Source organism: Geotrypetes seraphini, chromosome 11 (assembly GCF_902459505.1).
Source record: "Geotrypetes seraphini chromosome 11, aGeoSer1.1, whole genome shotgun sequence".
Lineage (NCBI taxonomy): Eukaryota > Metazoa > Chordata > Amphibia > Gymnophiona > Dermophiidae > Geotrypetes > Geotrypetes seraphini.
The window spans coordinates 38901206-38920107 of record NC_047094.1 but is presented as its reverse complement, the minus strand read 5'-3'; the positions used below and the strand labels follow the sequence as shown (position 1 = coordinate 38920107).

The 18902-nt window shown below is 42.7% G+C and overlaps 1 protein-coding gene across 2 annotated transcripts in view; it reads right to left on the bottom strand.

Annotated features, from left to right (window-relative positions):
• The window catches only part of USP7 (ubiquitin specific peptidase 7), a 396159-nt gene that overhangs the window by 306692 nt on the left and 70565 nt on the right, over positions 1-18902 (bottom strand). For both annotated transcript variants that reach the window (XM_033962812.1, XM_033962811.1), the window contains exons 3-6: positions 12254-12452; positions 9438-9576; positions 4336-4424; positions 247-355 (exon numbers count right to left, since the gene is read on the bottom strand). In XM_033962812.1, the coding sequence (XP_033818703.1) occupies positions 247-355; positions 4336-4424; positions 9438-9576; positions 12254-12452 (536 nt within the window). The remainder of the gene's footprint in view (positions 1-246; positions 356-4335; positions 4425-9437; positions 9577-12253; positions 12453-18902) is intronic.

Genomic DNA, 18902 nt, shown 5'->3' with positions numbered 1-18902 from the left:
TGGCCTTGCCCGACACTGGTGGTCCAAGTTTCAAAACAACTACAAATCTTACCAACTATAAAAACACACATTGAACAAACCAATGTAAATACATAAAAAGGTAGGGGTATTCCACAATTTTGTTGCATCTAAAATTTTTTCATTAGCTCTTAGCAAATGTAAAAATTTAAATCTGACTTTCCTTACTTGGAAAGAAAGTAACACCTTAGAATTTCTTTCTAAATATTAAACTATTTAATTACCTACCTTTCGTAGTTGGTTTGTGAAAAATAAAGTCTGTAATAAACTGTTCATGTAACAAGTTGCTCCCTGGTTCTTTAGTCCAACATATCCCGTGTGCTTCTTTGAATCCCACCTAGAAAGCAGTTTATAGTTAAAGCTAACTCACTGGACTTCAATGAAAAGCCAGCCATCTAGTAGCTTTTACAATGTCCACTAGTACATACTGTTTCCCTGATAATAAGACAGGGTCTTTTATTAATTTGTGTTCCAAAAAACACACTAGGACTTATTTTCTGGGAATGTCTTATTTTTCCCCCCATTTACAACAATCATCTCTCCCTTCCTCCCCTCCACCTCAATTTTTCCTCTTTCCTTTCTCTCCACCCCCCCACCACCACCACCAACACCACATGCAGCATCTTTCCTTCCCTCTCACCCATCCCCTTGTGCAGCAGCTCCCAAGACCTACAAAAACAGTGACAGCACTCTGAATGGGCTGCTTTGCAGCCTTCCCTGTCAGGGCCAGGCCTTCCCTCTGCAGCGTCTTTCTATCCCTCCCTTCCATCCTTCTTTGCAGCAGAACCCCACAGACCCTCCCCACTGTGAGCCTGACATACCTCCACTCCAGAAGGCTCCCAAAAAAACCAGCAGCAGCACTCTGAACAGGCAGCTTCACTGCCTTTCCCGCCGAGGCCTTCCCTCTTCCACATCACTGATGATGTCATCAGAGCCGCACCAGAAGGAAGGCCCAGGAAGGGAAGACAGCGAAGCATCCTGCTCAGAGCACTGCCGCCGCTGCTGTTTCAAATTCTTTTAGAGTGGAGGTATGTCAAGATCACGGTGAGGTTCTGCAGCACAGGGGGATGGGAGGGAGGGATAGAAAGATGCTGCAAAGGGAAGGCTCAGCACCAGCTGGGGCTCAGCCCCAGCGGGGAAGGCAGCAAAGCAGCCCATTCAGAGAGCTACCACTGGCCGATTGCCCAGGCTGGACTGCAGGAAACAGAGTCGAGGCAGGAATGTATTTGATCAGTAACTGAACAAATTTCTGCTCTAAAATGGGCTGGAAAGAAGCCTGCAATTGTGGATTCAAGTCTGAAACTGGACCACTTGCGCTATAGGCTCCGAAGTGGCATTAGAAGCATGCTTTGGCTTGGACTGATGCTTGGATAACTTGAGGACCACCGCAGGAACCTTCTGCTTAGGTATCTGACCCGAGGGAAGCTCAGGGGAAGATAAAGCAGGTGCACTCGAGGCCAAAGATGATCCAAACAAGGACGGTTTGATGAGACTCGAGGTTGGAGTCGTGGAAGCAGGAGGACCCCCGGCTGGAGTCTGGACCGAGTCAGGACCCGAGGTCGAAGGTGTAGCCGAAAAGTCCATCCTGAACAGCTTTTCCACTTGAACTCTATGAGTATCACAGCGCGGTCACAACTTCAAACTATGGTCAGGTCCGAGACACTTAAGACACCAGCGATGTGGATCCATGAGGGAAATCGCATGCTGGCACTGGCTGCACTGGCACTGGCACTGGCTGCACTTCTTGAAGCCCGTTACACTTCTTGAAGCCCGTTACTAGCCGGGACATAGAAGGGAAAATAGCCACTGCGAAGTCGAAGCCCGCAGGCAAGCGACCTGCCCCGCCAGTCGACAAAAAAAAAAAAAGTCTTTTTTTTTCTTAATAGAAAATAAAGAAATAAACACAGCAATTTGCAAAAGAACTAAACTGCAGGGGAAGAGAAGGCACGAAGCAACAAAGTTTCACAAAGAGCGTCAAAGACAGACTTCTCGACTCTGCGGAGAACTGAGGATACTCGCCCTGTGCTAGGCGGGAAGGCACTCGCGCATGCGTGGTGTGGCAGACTCGAAACTTCTAAGTTTCTCCAAGCAAATCTGCTTGCGAGGCTGTCCGCATCCGGGCTCCTTGGATGACGTCACCCACATGTGAGAATAGGCTGCCTGCTTGTCCTGGGATAAATATATTTATACTTGCATATGCTGTATTATGCTACTTGTGTTCTGGGCTCCTATCTGTGTTTCCTTTTGGTTTTTTGCACTTCTGCTATTGGTTGCACCCAGGTTACCTTTTTTCTACCTCTCCTACCACTTCTGTACTTTGTTTTTCTGACATCTTTTTATTTTTTTATTTTATAATTCTTTATTCATTTTTGTATGTTCAACAAGTGTATCAATTAAACTCATATAAAACTTAAAGATACACACTTGATTAACTCGCATATTAGCATCAAATTTAACATTTCATTAGGAAATTAGTATTCTATAATGTTAAAATATTATGTAAGAAATCTAAATTTATATCATTCTTATTCAATATAATAATCCCCCATCCCTCCCTCCCTCCCAATTCAATAATACATAAAATCATCTTTATTGTGAATTCATCTTTTTATATATGTATCTATGATGTATCCTTCTGATTATGTTTTATGGTATTTATACATAACTTTATTCTGTTTGTTTTATGCATTTGAGATTTATATTAATTTTAGTTTTAATTCAATTCATGTTTTAATTGGCATTCTTTGTTTTACATCAGTATATTTACATTTGCTGTTTTTAATGTTTCATTAGTGTCTCCTGAGGAGAGAGAGGGAAGGAGGGAGAAGGAAGACCAGGAAGGGAGAGGAGAGGAAAGAAGGAAAGGAGATACCAGACCATGGAAGGGGAGGGAGAGATGTCAGGGCATATGGGGGGAGGAAGAAGACAGATGCCAGACCAGGGGAAAGGAAGGCGGGAGAGAGAGAGAAAGGAAGGAGAGGAGATGCCAGATAATGGAGGGGGAGGGAGAGATGGAAGGAGAGGAGAGATGCCAGACCATGGTGTGGAGTGGGAAGGAAGGAAAGGAAAGGAGACGAGAGAGATGCCAGAGCATAGGGGAGACAGAAAAATGGAAAGGGGGTGAAGCTGAAATGATCATGAATAAAGGAGAGAAAGGGCACAGGATATACAGTTTATTGAAGGGACAAAAAAAGAGGGAAGATACCTTATGGAAGAGAAAGAGGGTGGACAGTGGATGGAAGGGGTAGAGAGAGGGAGGGCAGAGGCTGGGTGGAAGGGGTAAATAGAGAGGGCAGATGTTACATGGAAGGGAGAAAGGACAAACGCTGTATAGAAAGAAGAGAGCAAAGAGAAGATGATTAAAGCAGAAATGACAAAAGGTAGAAATAATTTTTTTTTTGTTGCTTTATGTAGAATCAAGTAGGATTGTAACTGTATTGATAAAAGTTTTTAAATATGAAATGGAAATAAGGCAATTTTGGGGGGACTAAACCCCTTTGTCAGGATAGGATACCATAACAGCAGTATAGTATATTGTCTTGAACAAAGATTTGACCTCTGAAAGCTAATTGAAAAATGGATTAGTCCAATAAAATGATATTTTCTTATTTTTTGTTAATGTGTAAAATGGTGATTGTTATGTAAGTTTTTTCAAATTTACATCTACTGTCTATATTTTGCACAGTATTAGGGGACAAGTGTCACTGTTTCTGTGGTGTTGCTTTGTATGCAGAGTCTGGTTTCTTGGCGGTTCACTTTTGTCTACATATTTTTATTTTTAGTTTGTGATTATTCTATATTGAGCAAGGATGTATCTGTGTTCTGTGTGTATGAAAAGGACACGGTTTTCTGTTAGCATCGACTACAAAGGATCAATTGACTGTGCAGGATCTGGCTTGTTTAGTTTTACAATGCGTGTGTTGGTGTTCTAGTGCTCACTACAGTGTTTAAGATACTGCCTTTTCCTAGGTGCACCCTTGTTGTGTGACTCATGGATTATTACTAAAAAGAGGGTTGTTAAAAATGATCAGCACTGGCTGTCATATATACTAGGTATGCCACTAGATTTAATGACCCTATTCTAACCACCAAATTTCACCATCCCACTCCACCCGCTACTTTTTCATGACACCCGGCTGGAAAAAATTTCTGGGGAGAACACTGCACATGTGAGAATATGCTGCCTGCTTGTCCTGGGATAAACAATGTTCTATTGTAATAAAATACAAATTGCTTCATTTTAAAATTTCAAATGCACCAGTGCTACAGAATTAAATTTTCTAAATGTTTGAATTACAGCATAACTCAAATACTTACGCAACTCCATGTGGTGCATCAGCTTGCACATAGACTTCAAATGTTACTTTATCATCTTCTATAAAGCCTTTCTCTGGGTCAGTAACTTCCTATAAAAAGGTAATCAACATTACAAATTAATTTGTTTATAAACTTGCCAAAAGATTGCTTACCTGTAATAACTGTTTTCCCAAATATAATATTTTCAACAAGTCAATGGACTGAATAATTTATATGCCCAATGGAGTTTCCAATACTTAAGATGTCTAACACACAACCAAATGCCACCCTTTCACTTCAGACAGTTTAATTTAGACTTCGACTACAGCAGGACTAGCCATAAAAGTTGTTACCTACAACAGTTTTCTCTAAAGACAATATACCAATTACACACAGAGATGAGCCTATGCTCAGGGTCAAATGATTCAATACTTTGAGTTTTCTGAAAAGTGTAGATGATTGTCATGGCTCATGTGTTAATTTCCATGTTGATGTGGCCCCACTCTTTTATTCAGTACCTCATACCAGAAGGCATTCGACAAGGTTCCGTATGAACAACTACTTCAGAAAACTGCGAGCCATGGAATCGAGGGTGAAATACTCACGTGAATTAAAAACTGGCTGGAGCACAGGAAACAGAGTGTGGGGGTAAATGGACAATATTCGGACTTGAAGAGCTTCACCAGTGGGGTATCGCAGGGCTCGGTGCTTGGACCCGTGCTCTTTAATTTGCCTATAGGACAATTTTTACGCATTCGGAGGGTTTGCTCTTCTTTGGAAGAGTATAAAATACAGGCTACTAAGTTGGCAGAAAGACTGCGGGATAGAGGATATCCAGAGAGATCTATAAAGCAGGTGTATTTGAGGGGAAGGTATGCCCAAAGGGAACTTCTCTTAAAAGAGCCAAATAGTTCCCTCCGGACAGATAATGACCGCTTGACGTGCATTCTTCCATTTTCAAAGGCAACAAAGATGATGGTGGGAATGTTGAGGAAATATTGGTATATTGTTCAGATACATAAACCTTTAGAAAATTATCCTATGATAGCATACTCACAGGGGATGACACTGGGTCAACGATGTAACTTTCAGAAATACGGTGTTAGACGGAGGGAAATGGGGGGCTACCATGGGGCATGTGGCAAATGCCAATGGTGCTCTTCTACGATCCAAGGGGGATATATGGAAGGTTCCGGGTAAAGAAATAGTTCTTAAGTCAAGATCTATTATGGACTGCAATTCGCAGGACGTCATCTACGCGATTGTCTGTCCCTGTGACTTGCTATACATAGGGCGGACTAACAGGAAGATACGGGTGAGATTAACTGAGCATAAATTGCGTATAGTCAATAAGACACCTCAAGCTCCTTTGGTAGAGCACTGGCACAGATATAAACATACTATAGAGGAATTGAGATAGCGTGTCATAAATGTGGTCACTGGGTGGGAGGGGGGGAAGATCAGAGAAAATTAAATGAGAATTAACAGAGAAATATTTTTATGCTGGACACGATTGAACCACGGGGTCTAAACAGCGAAATTGAATGGGTTTCAGTGATTGGATAAAATTTGGGCGAATGAGAAGCAGGGGGCGGGTAAAACTGTTACAAGGTAGGGAATTTAAACCTTCGGGGAGGGACACCGCCGCCATCTTTCTCACATTATAGTTGGAGTCGGATGACAGCGGCGACCTTGGTGAGTTTGTAGTTACAGTTTGTATGGAAGTATGAATTAGGTTGTAAACATAGTTGGAGAGGCAGCGGGACATGACTATGTTACAGCTTCCTTTCTTTAATACACAGGGAGACCCTCGATACAGCACTCTTGCGGTGCGAAACATGTCGGGTCTGACTCCCAGGTTTGGCTGAGATAAGTACTACATGCACTTTATATTTATATATATTTATGATATTTACGGATATTTATAATATTAAGAATCAATTAAGCACTTAATATAATATTATTAAAATTAAACAACGATATCTAAATGGGCAGCCAATGATGAAGCACCACATAATTCTTCCTGCAGTTGCAAACTATTACAGCGGTGGAGTGGTAGGGCTGAGGCGTCCTTGAAGATAAAACAGTGAATAGAGGGGGATTAGAATGAATCCAGCCCCTACCACATTTGAGAAAAGAAGGAGCCAGCAGAGAAAGCTTAGACATAGCTTGAGCGAGCCGGAAAGAGCAGCCTGAGCATCCTATTGTCATGTAACTAGACCAAGAAGCTGTGGATTGGATGGGGGGGGGGGGGGGGGAAAAAGAGGATTTTTTTTTTTTTTTTTGCTCTTGCAGAACCCAAGCAATAAAATGGTACACAAAGCCATGCTGGAAAGGGCTGCTGATGGAGGGGTCCTCATCCAAATCCAAACTCTTAGGGCAACCGTGTTGCACGGTGCAGCAAGGATATCAGCCGAATCCAAAATAAAAGCAGTGTCAGGAAACAAAAGCGGCATAATATCTGTATGGCATAATGCAATCGAGCTCAGCCATAACCAGACGAGAGGGCTCCTGAAAAGGAACCTCTGCCACTGGCGTTAACTGGTTTAGAAGAAACCAACGTACCCGCCGGCTACGTTTGAGCTGGGTCCGAAGAATACATTTTCCAGAGGAGCCGAAAAGAGGTTTTGAGGCAGAAATTAAAAAACTTTGAAAAAAAAATTAGTTAAAATCCAAGATGGCTACCACCGGTGAATTCATGCCAAAAACGGCAAAAATTAACAAAATCCAAAAATTTTTTACAACGATTTGGGGTCTAGGGAGGTGAGTGAACTGAACCTTATCCTTAAAAATTGTGAAAAACGAGTTTAGACACGTTTTACGAAACACAAAAGTTTCCATAGGAAATAATGGAGGTTTAATCACAGTCACTGACGTGCCTTTTCTGTCAGCTTTTTCATACAGCAGCTGAATGGAGAAAATGATTTTCAGCTTCAGAATGGCTCCAAATTGACCAGACTAGAGAATGACATGGTGGCCGATACCCGCAGCTAGCCGCACCCGCTGAAACGGTGGGGGGGGAAAAAAGGTCCCCGCGAGTACGGGGACAGGGACATTCACCACCCTGTGGAGCGGTGAATGGCCTTGTCTCCAGTTAAGGGAGTGGGCACACGCGGTGAATGAGCGCGTGGTCCAGCAGCCTCCTCTCTCCCACTGTCCATCCATCTCCCTCCCTTCGTGGCGATTTCTATAAGGCTATGCGTTCTACAGCAGCCAGAACCTTGAAATCGTGTCGCGTGTGGCTGCTGGAAAGGTCTCCTCTGATGCAACTTCGTTTCCGGTTGCGTCAGAGACCTTTCCAGCAGCCACATACGATGCGACTTCAAGGCTCCGGCTGCAATAGAACACTTAGCCTTGTAGAAATCGCTACAAAGGGAAGGTAAGGGAAAGGGAGGGAGGGAGGGAGGGAGATGCACGGACGGATGGCGGGAGGGAGCTGCTGGACTGTGCGAAGAGTGCTGGGGGTGGGAGGTGGAGAGAAGACGCTGAAGCAGCCTCAATGAAACTGAGGAAGAGAGAGAGAGGGAAGAAGATGCTAGATTAAGAATATTAGTCTCGCTATCACTAGGTATCATTCTCCCCTTTTGACTCTTCCCTTTTAGTCTCCCCTGCCTTTTCTCCCTACCTCCCCAGCTCCCTTCTACTTTGGTTAACTCCTTCTACTTAAAGAACAATCTTCTTCGCTCTAGGTTTGCGGGGACGGAGGGGTGACGGGGACCGAGCTCGCGAGGACGAGATGGTGACAGAGCTCATGGTGATAGGGCCGAGCTCGCGGGGATGGGACTGGGACAAATTTTTTCCCCATGTCATTCTATAGTCCAGACAAAGCTTTTCAGACTGCCAGTTGGCTGGACACCGACTGTAACCTCCACCCCCACAGATCCTCTCCACGCAACTGGGGACAGGAAATGCAGCCTGCACCCTAAAACCTGGGAGATTTTCCCTCAGGACGCATACAGCCTGTTCTTAAAACTCCCGACAAGATCAGTGGGCAAGCGAACACCCAGGGGAAATGACCCCAAGTCAAAGAATGGTGGCACACGGCAGGCTGGCTCCACAGATCTACCAAAGTTTCTCCATGAAGCAGCAATTCAGACTTGCGGGACTGCAACCTTTCCTCTGACAAAGGATTACTGGAAAGGGATCTCAAGGCACTGAAGCCATCGAAAAGACTAACTAAGCAAAAAAAAATAAGAGAAAGAAGCAAAGTAATTCAAAAGACTTCTGCACTGACTGCTTGCAGAAATTGAAACTGTAGATGGCTCTAGCTCTCACTCTAAGGGGGGAAGAGCATTGTGCTCAGAAAAGTGTTTGGATTTCTGCAACTCCCGGATTGCGGGAAGTGATTGAACATTTAGCGCATGGAATCCAGAAGGGAATTAACAGAATCCAATTTTAAAGACCCTGGAACATGTGCACACAAAACGGGGTATGAAAAGCATTGACCCTGATCCTGGAGTCACGCAGCTTCTACTTAAGCCTACTACTAACGAACCTGGGGGCGAGCAGTGCTCCCAAGAGAATAGTCCCTAAGCCTTTGATCTGTCCGTGCAGGCTGTGTAAGTGGGTGCACTGCAAAGAAGCATGCCCCTTGGAAGCAGACTCTTGACCTCAGAATCTGTGCTCTCCCACAGATAGAGCTGTTCCACAAATGGGGTCCTCTGCAGCACCGAAAAGCCTCACAAACGGTAGCGAAAAAGATTAAGTTTAAAATGAAAAACACGAGCAAAAAAAGACAAACTCCTACTGTCTCGCTTGCAGGAAGACAACTGAGGAGTCAAAGGACATTCCAGATGTAAGGGAGGAGGAGCAAAAAGGTATTTAAATGAAGCTCCGGACAAGAGTTCTCAAGAGAAGAGGTTGACTAACCCACAGGTTCAGGAATAGAGCATCTGTCATACTAGAAAAAAATTATTATAGATAAGCTGATATGACTTTGTACAGTCAAAGGAATCTTCCTATTAAGCAACCTGCAGATAGCTATAAACCAGGCATTTTTAAATATGAAAAATATAGGTTTTGAATGTGTCTTGAATTCACAACTTTTGGGCATCACTTTACAAGATACTATTATAATGCATCATGTTTTAAAAAGTATAAAAACAAACCAAAACATTACTTACACTCCATGCCATGAAATTGGAAAAGCCCCAGTCATTTTCTTTATGAAAAAACAAATGACTAATACGACGGCTAAAAGATTTTTCATCATCCTTGTAATTTATTATCTTCAGCACAGCTTGCGCATGGCAGGACCATGACCTGTAATATCAAACAGATTAACTGGACCTGCTGTAGTTGAACTTAAACTCAACCACATTACTGACAGAATATCTTCAAAGAATGGTCATTAGGAAGCAAATTCTGAAAAGTCACCATAAAACTGTTCACTGCTGATACATCATATACATCATAGTATTAAACAGAAAGGCATAATGAATTATCTCCCATGCTGTTTTGTGCCCATACACAAGACAGCATAGCTTAGATTTACTGAACTGTGCCACCATCATTACAATGCATTAGTAATGAATGTCCCACTGCATAACACAGAACCTGCGATAAACAGCCTACATTAAAGGGAGATTATGTACTTACCCTGGTAAGCTCCTTTCCAGTAGATAGGCGAGACATTCTAAAGCAATGTTTCTCAACCCATGGTACCCAAAGGGGTATGCGGGCTACCTGTTGGGGGTACGAGGCTTGGCCACCAATTTCTGCCCATTCATCTGCTGCTGTTGCCGCTGCCATAACCTGGGATCTCGCGTTCTTGCCCGCCACTTCCGTGACAACTTTCTTGGAGCCGCACTTGCTCCTTCAGTCTTCGGCAGCGCTCCTTGCGGTGGGCAGCGCATGCAGCAATTCAGGCGCTGCACATAAGTGGCTGACCCAGAAGCCTTCTCTCCGACGTCAAGAGTTGACGCCGGAGAGAAGGCTTCTGGGCCAGCCACGTGCAGCATGTGGGTTTCTGCTTGCGCCATCCACTGCGGGAGTGCTGCTGGGGACTGAGGACCGAAGGAGGAGCGAGTTTTGCGACCGTTTGGGGTTCGATAATAATTGACTTAATACAACTAGAAACAACTATGTATCTATGTTTAGCGGTAGGTTTGATTCTGCAAATGGCACCACCGTGTGATTGACACACAATTGGCAGCATTTTTATAGGGTGTCTGCTTATATAGACGCCATTTGCAGAATCCAGTCCTAAACGTATGAAATTTTCCCTAACTGTTTCAGCAGGCTCACAATCTAACTATGGTACCTGAGGCAATTGGCCAGGGTCACAAGGAACAGTACTGGGATTCAATTTACAACCTCAGGGTGCCAAGGCAGCAGTTCTAACCACTAGATCACTCCTTCTAAGCTATTTAATCACATACAATCTATTTTCTACCTACCTCTTTCTCTCCTCTCCACTGCACCCCCCTCATGCTCTGATGCTTGTCCCACAGCCAGCTTACTATGGTCAGTCTTCGGTCCTGCAGCCAGCAGCAGCCCTACTAAAAGGCTGCCTGCAGCCTGCACCAGGTTTTTCCCTTTAACCTAGGCCATTCTCTTCTGATGTAACTTCTTTTCAGAAGGGGACAGGCCAAGTCAGAAGGAAAGACCTGGTGCAGGCCGCAGAACAACAATGGTAGGCCGATGTGGGGGATGCATTTGGCCATGGTGGCGGGGATGTGGGGGAGGGGCAATGAGAAATGCCAGACCTTGCGGGGAAAGAGGGGAAGGAGAGAAATAACTACAAGACCTTGAGTAGAGGGGAGAGAAAGAGATATGAGCCTGGGGACAGAAGAAAGGAAGATATTGGGGGCCCCTCTCCAAATCTGCAGTACCTGTTCAATAATAACTCTCACACCTTCTATTGCCACAATAAATTTGAACGGTTCAAAGATAAGAAACATTTTTCCACTACAAAAAATACAACATTTTGCAGGAAATTTCAAAACTCTATCATATTTTCAATGGCTGGTGGGATAGCTGAAATTCCATCAGCCAAAGAAATCTGTTGCCTTAAGTCACTCCCTTTCTCCTCATACTGCCATAGGAATGGAGAAAATCAGCATGCCTCCAGCCACCAACACTTGCACTCTCTAAGCATGCTCAGTTCATGCATGAACTAAGCAACCTTGGTGAGTGTCATCAACATTGGCAACTGCAGGCACGCCGCTGACCTCCTCAGTTTTGAGGTAGCTTTGGCAATAGATTTCTTTGATTGACGGGGCTTTGGTATTCCCAACAGCAAAGGTATGATGCCTAATGTGGGGAGGAGGGAGAGGAAATGCATGCCCCCCCCCAAGCCCTGTGCTCCCCCTGGCTATGCCCCACAATTAATCAGCAATTAAAAATTTTAATCAAAATGCAGTCCTAACTTAACCACTAACAAAATAGTTGGTTCAAGTTTGAGTGCGCACTCTTGATCTATTCCTGCTTTACCTTCAGAACAGAAGGTCAGATCTGGATAAGATGAAAAAAATCCAAACAACCAGTATCATCGATGGAAATGACAAGCTAAGCTCTGCAGACAATTTAAGCTTTCATATGCCAATTTCACAAAAAACAAATTTGAGCTGATTTTATATTATGAAGCATCTGCTTACACAGTAATCATCATTTTTTCTAAAAAGGCCTCTGAACAGCTATGTTTACTGAAAAGTGATTTTCCATATATAACGAGTCAAACATCATTGACTCCAATTACAGGGTTGACGCCTCCTCCCTCCACCCTATCCTCCCAAAGGGACACACTTATTTGTTTCAGCATAGCAACTGAAGTACCAGGAATACTAGGTGTTGTAACAATAATAACTCTCCCATAATGCAATACCTCTGAAGACATATTAATTCATAATTTTAACTTTCAGTTGTTTTATCTGTCACGTTGTTTTATCTGTCAAGCAGAAATGAGCATTTAGTATATGCGATACAAAAAAACACTTACGTAGATTCAGATTCAGCATTGCACTGAAGAAAAAATCCTACACTCTTCTGATGAGGCCTATCTGGGTAAAATCGTGGCATCACCATTATCTTCCATGGGAGATTCCGTACAAAGCAAGGAGGGCTAAGAACAGATTCACTTAACCTGCTGAACCGTTCAACTGTAAACTGAAAAGTTGCTTCTGACCGCCAACTCGTATCTGTAAAAATAAATATATTTATTGCTTTCAGTAGAGCTTTTTACAATGTTATTTTGTTTTGGGGTATTGTTTAAATGTGTATGCATGTGTAAATTTATTTTAAATTAGGGCTGTACATTTAACACATTAACATGATTAATGCATTAAGAACATAAGAACATAAGCAGTGCCTCCGCCGGGTCAGACCATAGGTCCATCCTGCCCAGCAGTCCGCTCCCGCGGCGGCCCAAACAGGTCACGACCTGTCTAAATCACCAGAAGGGGCCCCCTTGCCACATTGGTTTCCTATTGAGTCCTATCTTTAATTTTAACACACATTAATGCTCCTTGTCTCCGCCCGACCACCTACCGCCATCCACCAGAGTCTACTATAATCCCCTTCCTCCCTCTAACCTTTTATAGCCTGCTGGCAGTGCTAGTGATTAAAGCAGAACACTGCCGGCAGGCTCACTGGCTCGACTCTTGCAGTCTCTCCTACACTAGAACAGGAAGTTACATAAGCCATTCTAGTGTAGCAGGATACAGCCACCTGCCACCTTCCACCACCTGCTGCTGCCAGTCCACTATATTCCCTCCCTCTATCTAACTTACCTTTTAAAGCCTGCTGGCAGTGCTAGTGATTAAAGCAGAGCACTGCCAGCAGGCTCATCTCTTGACATATCCAATCCCTGCTACACCAGAACAGGAAGTTACATCAGCCATTCCGATGAAGCAGGATACAACCATCTGCCTACCACGGTCCACTATATCATCTCCCTCCCACTAACCTTTTAAAGCCTGCCAGAAGTGCTAGCGATTAAAGTAGAGCACTGCCAGCAGGCTTGCCAGCTCCAGCCTCTCGCGGTCTCTTCAGTCCCTGCTAAACTGGAACAAGAAGTTGCATCGTCTGTTCCAGTGTAGCAAGGAATGAAGAGATTGCGAGAGGCTGTGAAGCCAGCGAGCCTGCCAGTAGTGCTCTACTTAATTGCTAGTATTGCCGGCAGGCTATAAAAGGTTAGAGGGAGGGAGGGAAGGAAGGAAGGAAAGAGCGACCAACCCAAACAGACCATGGAGGGAGGGGGGAAGGAAGGATAGATACCCAACCATGGAGAGAGGAAGGGAGGGAGGAGACAGAGAGAAATACCCAACCACGGGGGGGGGGGGGCGGGAGGAGGAGAGGCTCACAGGAAGGCTTGCTGGGAGAAAAGAGGTGCAGATGGGGGTAGAGCGATCTTTGAGAGGACCAGATTTTGGAAATAGGGATGGGAAAAACAAGGGAGATGGTGACAGAGGAGGGAAGGAGAGAAATGGTGACCACAAAGGGAGAGAAGAAAGAAGAGAAGAGAGGGTACCCCTGAAAGGGAAAAGAAAGAAAGGGGAGGGAGATGATGGTGCCCATGAATGGCAAGGAAAAGAAGAAAAGAGAAGACTAAAACTAGACAGATTTGAAAAGGAGGAAGAAAAATGGGAGTAAAGATCGCAAAAGATGGATATAGAGCAGGAAGTAAAGAGGACAGAAAGAGTGAAGACAGGAAGGATGCAGAACCAGAGCTGCGGAACAAAATGATTAGACATATAAAATCACCAGATAATAAAGGTAAGATAAATGATTTTATTTTTAGTTTAGTAAGGGGGGTAATGGGATTTGATCTCTCACCTTTCTATGGGACAACTGAATTGAAATGTGTCAGTTTTGAGAATTTGTGTCTGTATGTATATATTGCACTATACAGGAGGAAATGTGAGGGTGTGCTTTATGCGATTAATTGCATTATTAAAAATTTAAATTGTGATTAATCAAACGATTAAACAGCCCTATTTTATTTATCAATTTTTATTGCTCTTGGGGCGACCAATTTTCTTCGTCACCCATGTAGATGTGTGATAGTGTATCAATCGCAAAAATATGTTTTCTTTGACCCTATTCAACTAACAACCTTCCTGTCAGCCGCTCTCCTGAAAAAAGGAGTGGATATTTGAAACACTCATAGATTTTGATTTCCTGTCTCAGCCAACAACCTTTATTTTATCTTCATTTCTAATTCTTTGTTATCATCTCGCCGATTTCTACATTTTGGTTCTTTTATAGAGGACTTCAGTTAAAGTTAAGTTATATTAAGTTATCTCGGACTATTCGGTTAGTAGGATATAATTTATATTGTACTTTATTTGCTGCTTAACTTTATCTTTCTGTACAAGCGTTAACTTGATTGTAATTGAAAATTGATAAATTATACATTTCGTACAGAAAAATTGAGTATTATAACAAAATTAAGAATAGAAAAACTTTTTCCAAAGAAAAATCAAATATCAGACAATCTTAAGTCCACATAATTTAAGATCCAAGAATAAACTGAGTGATTATAAAGGAAAATAAAACTGAGGAAAACATTGATGTCTGGTGTCTGACTAAGGAGCTTATCATATTATCTAACTAGATGTTCCTTCCCTTTCTAATCTTTTCAATGCCAGAAAGCTAGTAAGGTGAGATGGTTCGAAGAACACATATTTCTTATCGTCATATCTTACCATACATTTGCATGGGAATCAAATTAAAAACACACCACCTAACTGAACAACACTGGCTTCTGAATAAGAAATTGCCTTCTATGATTCAGAGTCTCACTACTTACGTCTGGGAAAACCTGCTTTTTCATTCCTAGAAACTCCTTAAATTTATTCTTAAAGAACATTCTCATTATCCAGTCCTTGTCTGGCAATAATGCAACAGATAATAGAAGCATAGCTGGCTTTGCCTGTTCTCTAGCAGATGTTTCCAAAAATGCAATCAGATCTAGCTGTGGTTCCTGTTGGAGTTCAGCCTGATCTGTGCCTTGTTGCTCTTGAACTTTTCCTGGAAGATAGTAAATGCGTGTAAAAGGAGGTATAGAATCTTCCGAGACATTCAAAATTTCTGTAAAATATCTCTATCATCTCCCGGGGCGTTACTGAGGAAACTAGGAAAGTTCAAGAGGCGTAAATTATTTGCATGATAATTTTTCTCAATTACAGTGGTGCCTCGCATAAAGAACGCCTCGCACAGCGAACGCTGCACACAACGAACTTCATTTCATGATTCATACAACGAACTTCGTTTCACACAACGAAGTCGCCCGAGCTTCCACGATCGCTGCCGATGTATTGCATCCTTCCGCGCAGGCACTGCAGGCAGTCGTTAGTCACTGCGCTTAACTTAAGCACGTATCGCGGCAATCGTTCTTCATTACGAATTAAATCACGCACGTATCACGGCAGTCGTCCTTTTAAGATAAACTCAATATTTTTTATATATCATGGCTTCTAAAAAAAGCAGGAAGGTGATTTCTGTTGAAATGAAACGGGAAATAATTAGAAGGAGTAAATGTGGGGTAAAACAGTGTGACCTCGTCAAAGAGTTTGGCCTCAGCAAGACCACCATTTTCACCATTTTGACAAATAAGGATGCAATCAAATCAGCCAAAGTAGCCAAAGGAGTATCAAAACTATTTCATGAAAAACATAGGTCTTCAATCCACGAGGAAATGGAGAGGCTATTAGCGATTTGGATTAAGGACAGGCAGGTGAAAGGTGACGTAACAACCCAAGATATTATCTGTCACAAAGCCAAGAGAATTTATGACGATCTAAAGAAAAACGTCCCTGGAAGTAGCAGCAATCAAGCTAATGAAGAATTCAAAGCCAGCAGGGGGTGGTTTTTTAGATTTAAGAAAAGGTGTGGAATCCACAGCGTTACTATGCATGGTGAGACTGGCAGTGCTGACAAGAAAGAAGCAGAAAAGTTCTCTATTAACTTTCAAAAATGTATTAAGGATGAAGGATACTGCCCACAACAAGTGTTCAATGCCGATGAAACGGGTCTTTTCTGGAAAAGAATGCCGAGCAGAACCTTCATTACAAAAAAGAGGAGAAGAAATTGCCAGGACACAAAGCCATGAAGGACAGACTTACCCTTATGTTTTCGTCTAATGCCAGCGGAGACCTCAAGATCAAACCTCTATTGGTTTATCACTCTGAAAATCCAAGAATTTTCAAGAAAAATAACGTTATTAAGTCCAAACTGCCCGTCCATTGGAAGTCCAATCAAAAAGCCTGGGTGACCCAAGTTATCTTCAACGAATGGATTCTGGAAACCTTTGCTCCTGCCGTGAAGAAATTCTTGCTGGAAAAAGAACTGCCGCTCAAAGCCCTTCTGATACTTGACAATGCCCCTTCTCACCCAAAAGACCTAGAGGAAATATTGCAGGAAAATTATCCTTTTATCAAGGTGCAGTATTTGCCACCAAACACCACATCCATTCTTCAGCCAATGGATCAGCCAGTTATTGCGAACTTTAAAAAACTCTACACTAGAGCCCTCTTTAATAAGGTGTTTGAAGAATGCGAGTTTGGTGGAGACAATATGACTGTCCGAAAGTTTTGGAAGGAGAAATTTGATGTCCTTATGGCAATACGACTTATACAGAAGGCCTGGGAAGAAGTGTCACAAAGGACCCTCATTTCTGCTTAGAAGATGCTTGTGCCTTCGTGGACCCAGGAAGAAGCAGTAGTTGATGACACAGAAGTGGTGAAGGACATCATCACAGTGGCCCAAAGGTTGGAATTAGAGGTAGAGGAAGAGGATGTAGAGGAGCTTATTGAGGAACACGAAGAAGAGCTGACAACTGAAGAGCTCCAAGCACTTCTGGTCCAGCAACAGGACAATGCTCAAAGGGAAGTGTCATCTGATAACGAGGAGCAACAATCAAACAATCAACCAATCCCAACTGCTGACATCAAGAACATCCTGGTCAAATGGAAAGCAGTTCAGGAGTTTACCAATGCCCACTATCCGGATTCAGCTGAAGCAAACAGGATCAACGATCTTTACTCCGATACTCTTGTCCGTTATTTCCGGCAGATGTTGGAGAAAAGAGAAAAACAAACGACTTTGGACAAGTTTTTCATGAAACCATCGGCCAAAAAGCAGAAAATGGATGAAGATGTGCAAGATTCGGTAGACTCTACTTAGTCTGTCTTAAAATTAAAAAAATGTGTGTTTTTTTAAAATAAAATTATGTTTTTAGATGTATCTAAATAAAAATAATAACAAAAAATTTATCTTTTTTATGTCATCTTAGCATATTTTATGCTGCAGAACGAATAATTTTTTTTAACATGTATTGTTATGGGAAAACGCGTTTCACATAACGAACTTTTCGCATAACAAACTTGCTCCTGGAACGAATTAAGTTCGTTGTGTGAGGCACCACTGTATTTCAATTTCCTCCTAAGATTTCTGGTTATCTTTTATTATAGTTGACTGAACTTGTTTTATAGTTGTTACTTCCTTCTCCATATTTCTTACTTCAGTTTTTATCAAAGAACCTTCTCTTTTGGTGTCATTTATTTATTTTTTCTGAAGCTGCAGATTTTTTTCCAAGTCATTCATTTGTTTAGTTAAAGAGTTCTCCAGTTTGGAAGCCAGGTCCCAGATGGCCTCCAGGGTAACTTCAGTTGATTTGTCTATGTGAAAAGAACTTTCATGTGCTAATTGTATAGTCTCACCTTGCATGCTTTCTAGTCATTGAACTTGATTCTTCTCTCCCACAAAATTCTGTGCCCCAGCACCTGCCTTAGGACTGAAAAAGTCCATCGAGGCTTCCATCAGCTGGCTCCCAGAAGAAACAGCCTCTCGTTCAGGGCGTAACAATGCCACTTCGGATATACTCCCCTCCTTTGGAGAGCTAGCTAACTGAGGCGGGGGAGGTGGGCTCCTAGTGTCGGGGCTCAAAGTAGCTTCGAGCTCTAGGACTTCCAGATGAGCATCACTCCGCGCCTGCAGGTCTAGCAGGCGATTCCCCGAATCAGCAGACTCCCTCTGTAGGCGGCTGAAAAATTGTTCTATCACAGCAAGAAGGGGGGGGATCTCGGGGCACCGCAAGGCTCCAGCAGTGCTTCTACCCCTTCTCTTCAGCATAATTGTGAAAAAAGTCAGAAGAGTCAGTTTCTCAGCACATCTTCACAGTCACCAGGCATCGAACACCATCTTGGATCCACATCTTGACTTAGGATCAAACAGCCCTATTTTAAATGTATTTTTAGATGATGATTGATATCCACACTAATAATCTGTTGATCAGATTTGCAGAATATTTTTGAAATACATGTATGTAACCTACAATATCTTTTGAAAGAAAGTACATGCATGCAAATTTCTATTGTCAACACATTTAATGACCATTATACCTCTTTTCATAAAAATGTTTAAGAATCCTGGATCTCTCTAAACTCTCTTTATTCTCTGCACCAGTTTAAGATTTATACACTGAATATGCAGTTTATTTACTGACCCTTTCTAAAGTTCTGCAAGCTAATAGCATCTGTTCCACTACCATGCCAGATCTGAAATAGGAACTTGCTTGCTTTTTGGAGCGCGCCTCATGCAGAGTGTCTACGCATCAGTACTTTTGGATTGTTTAGCTTTTTCACGTA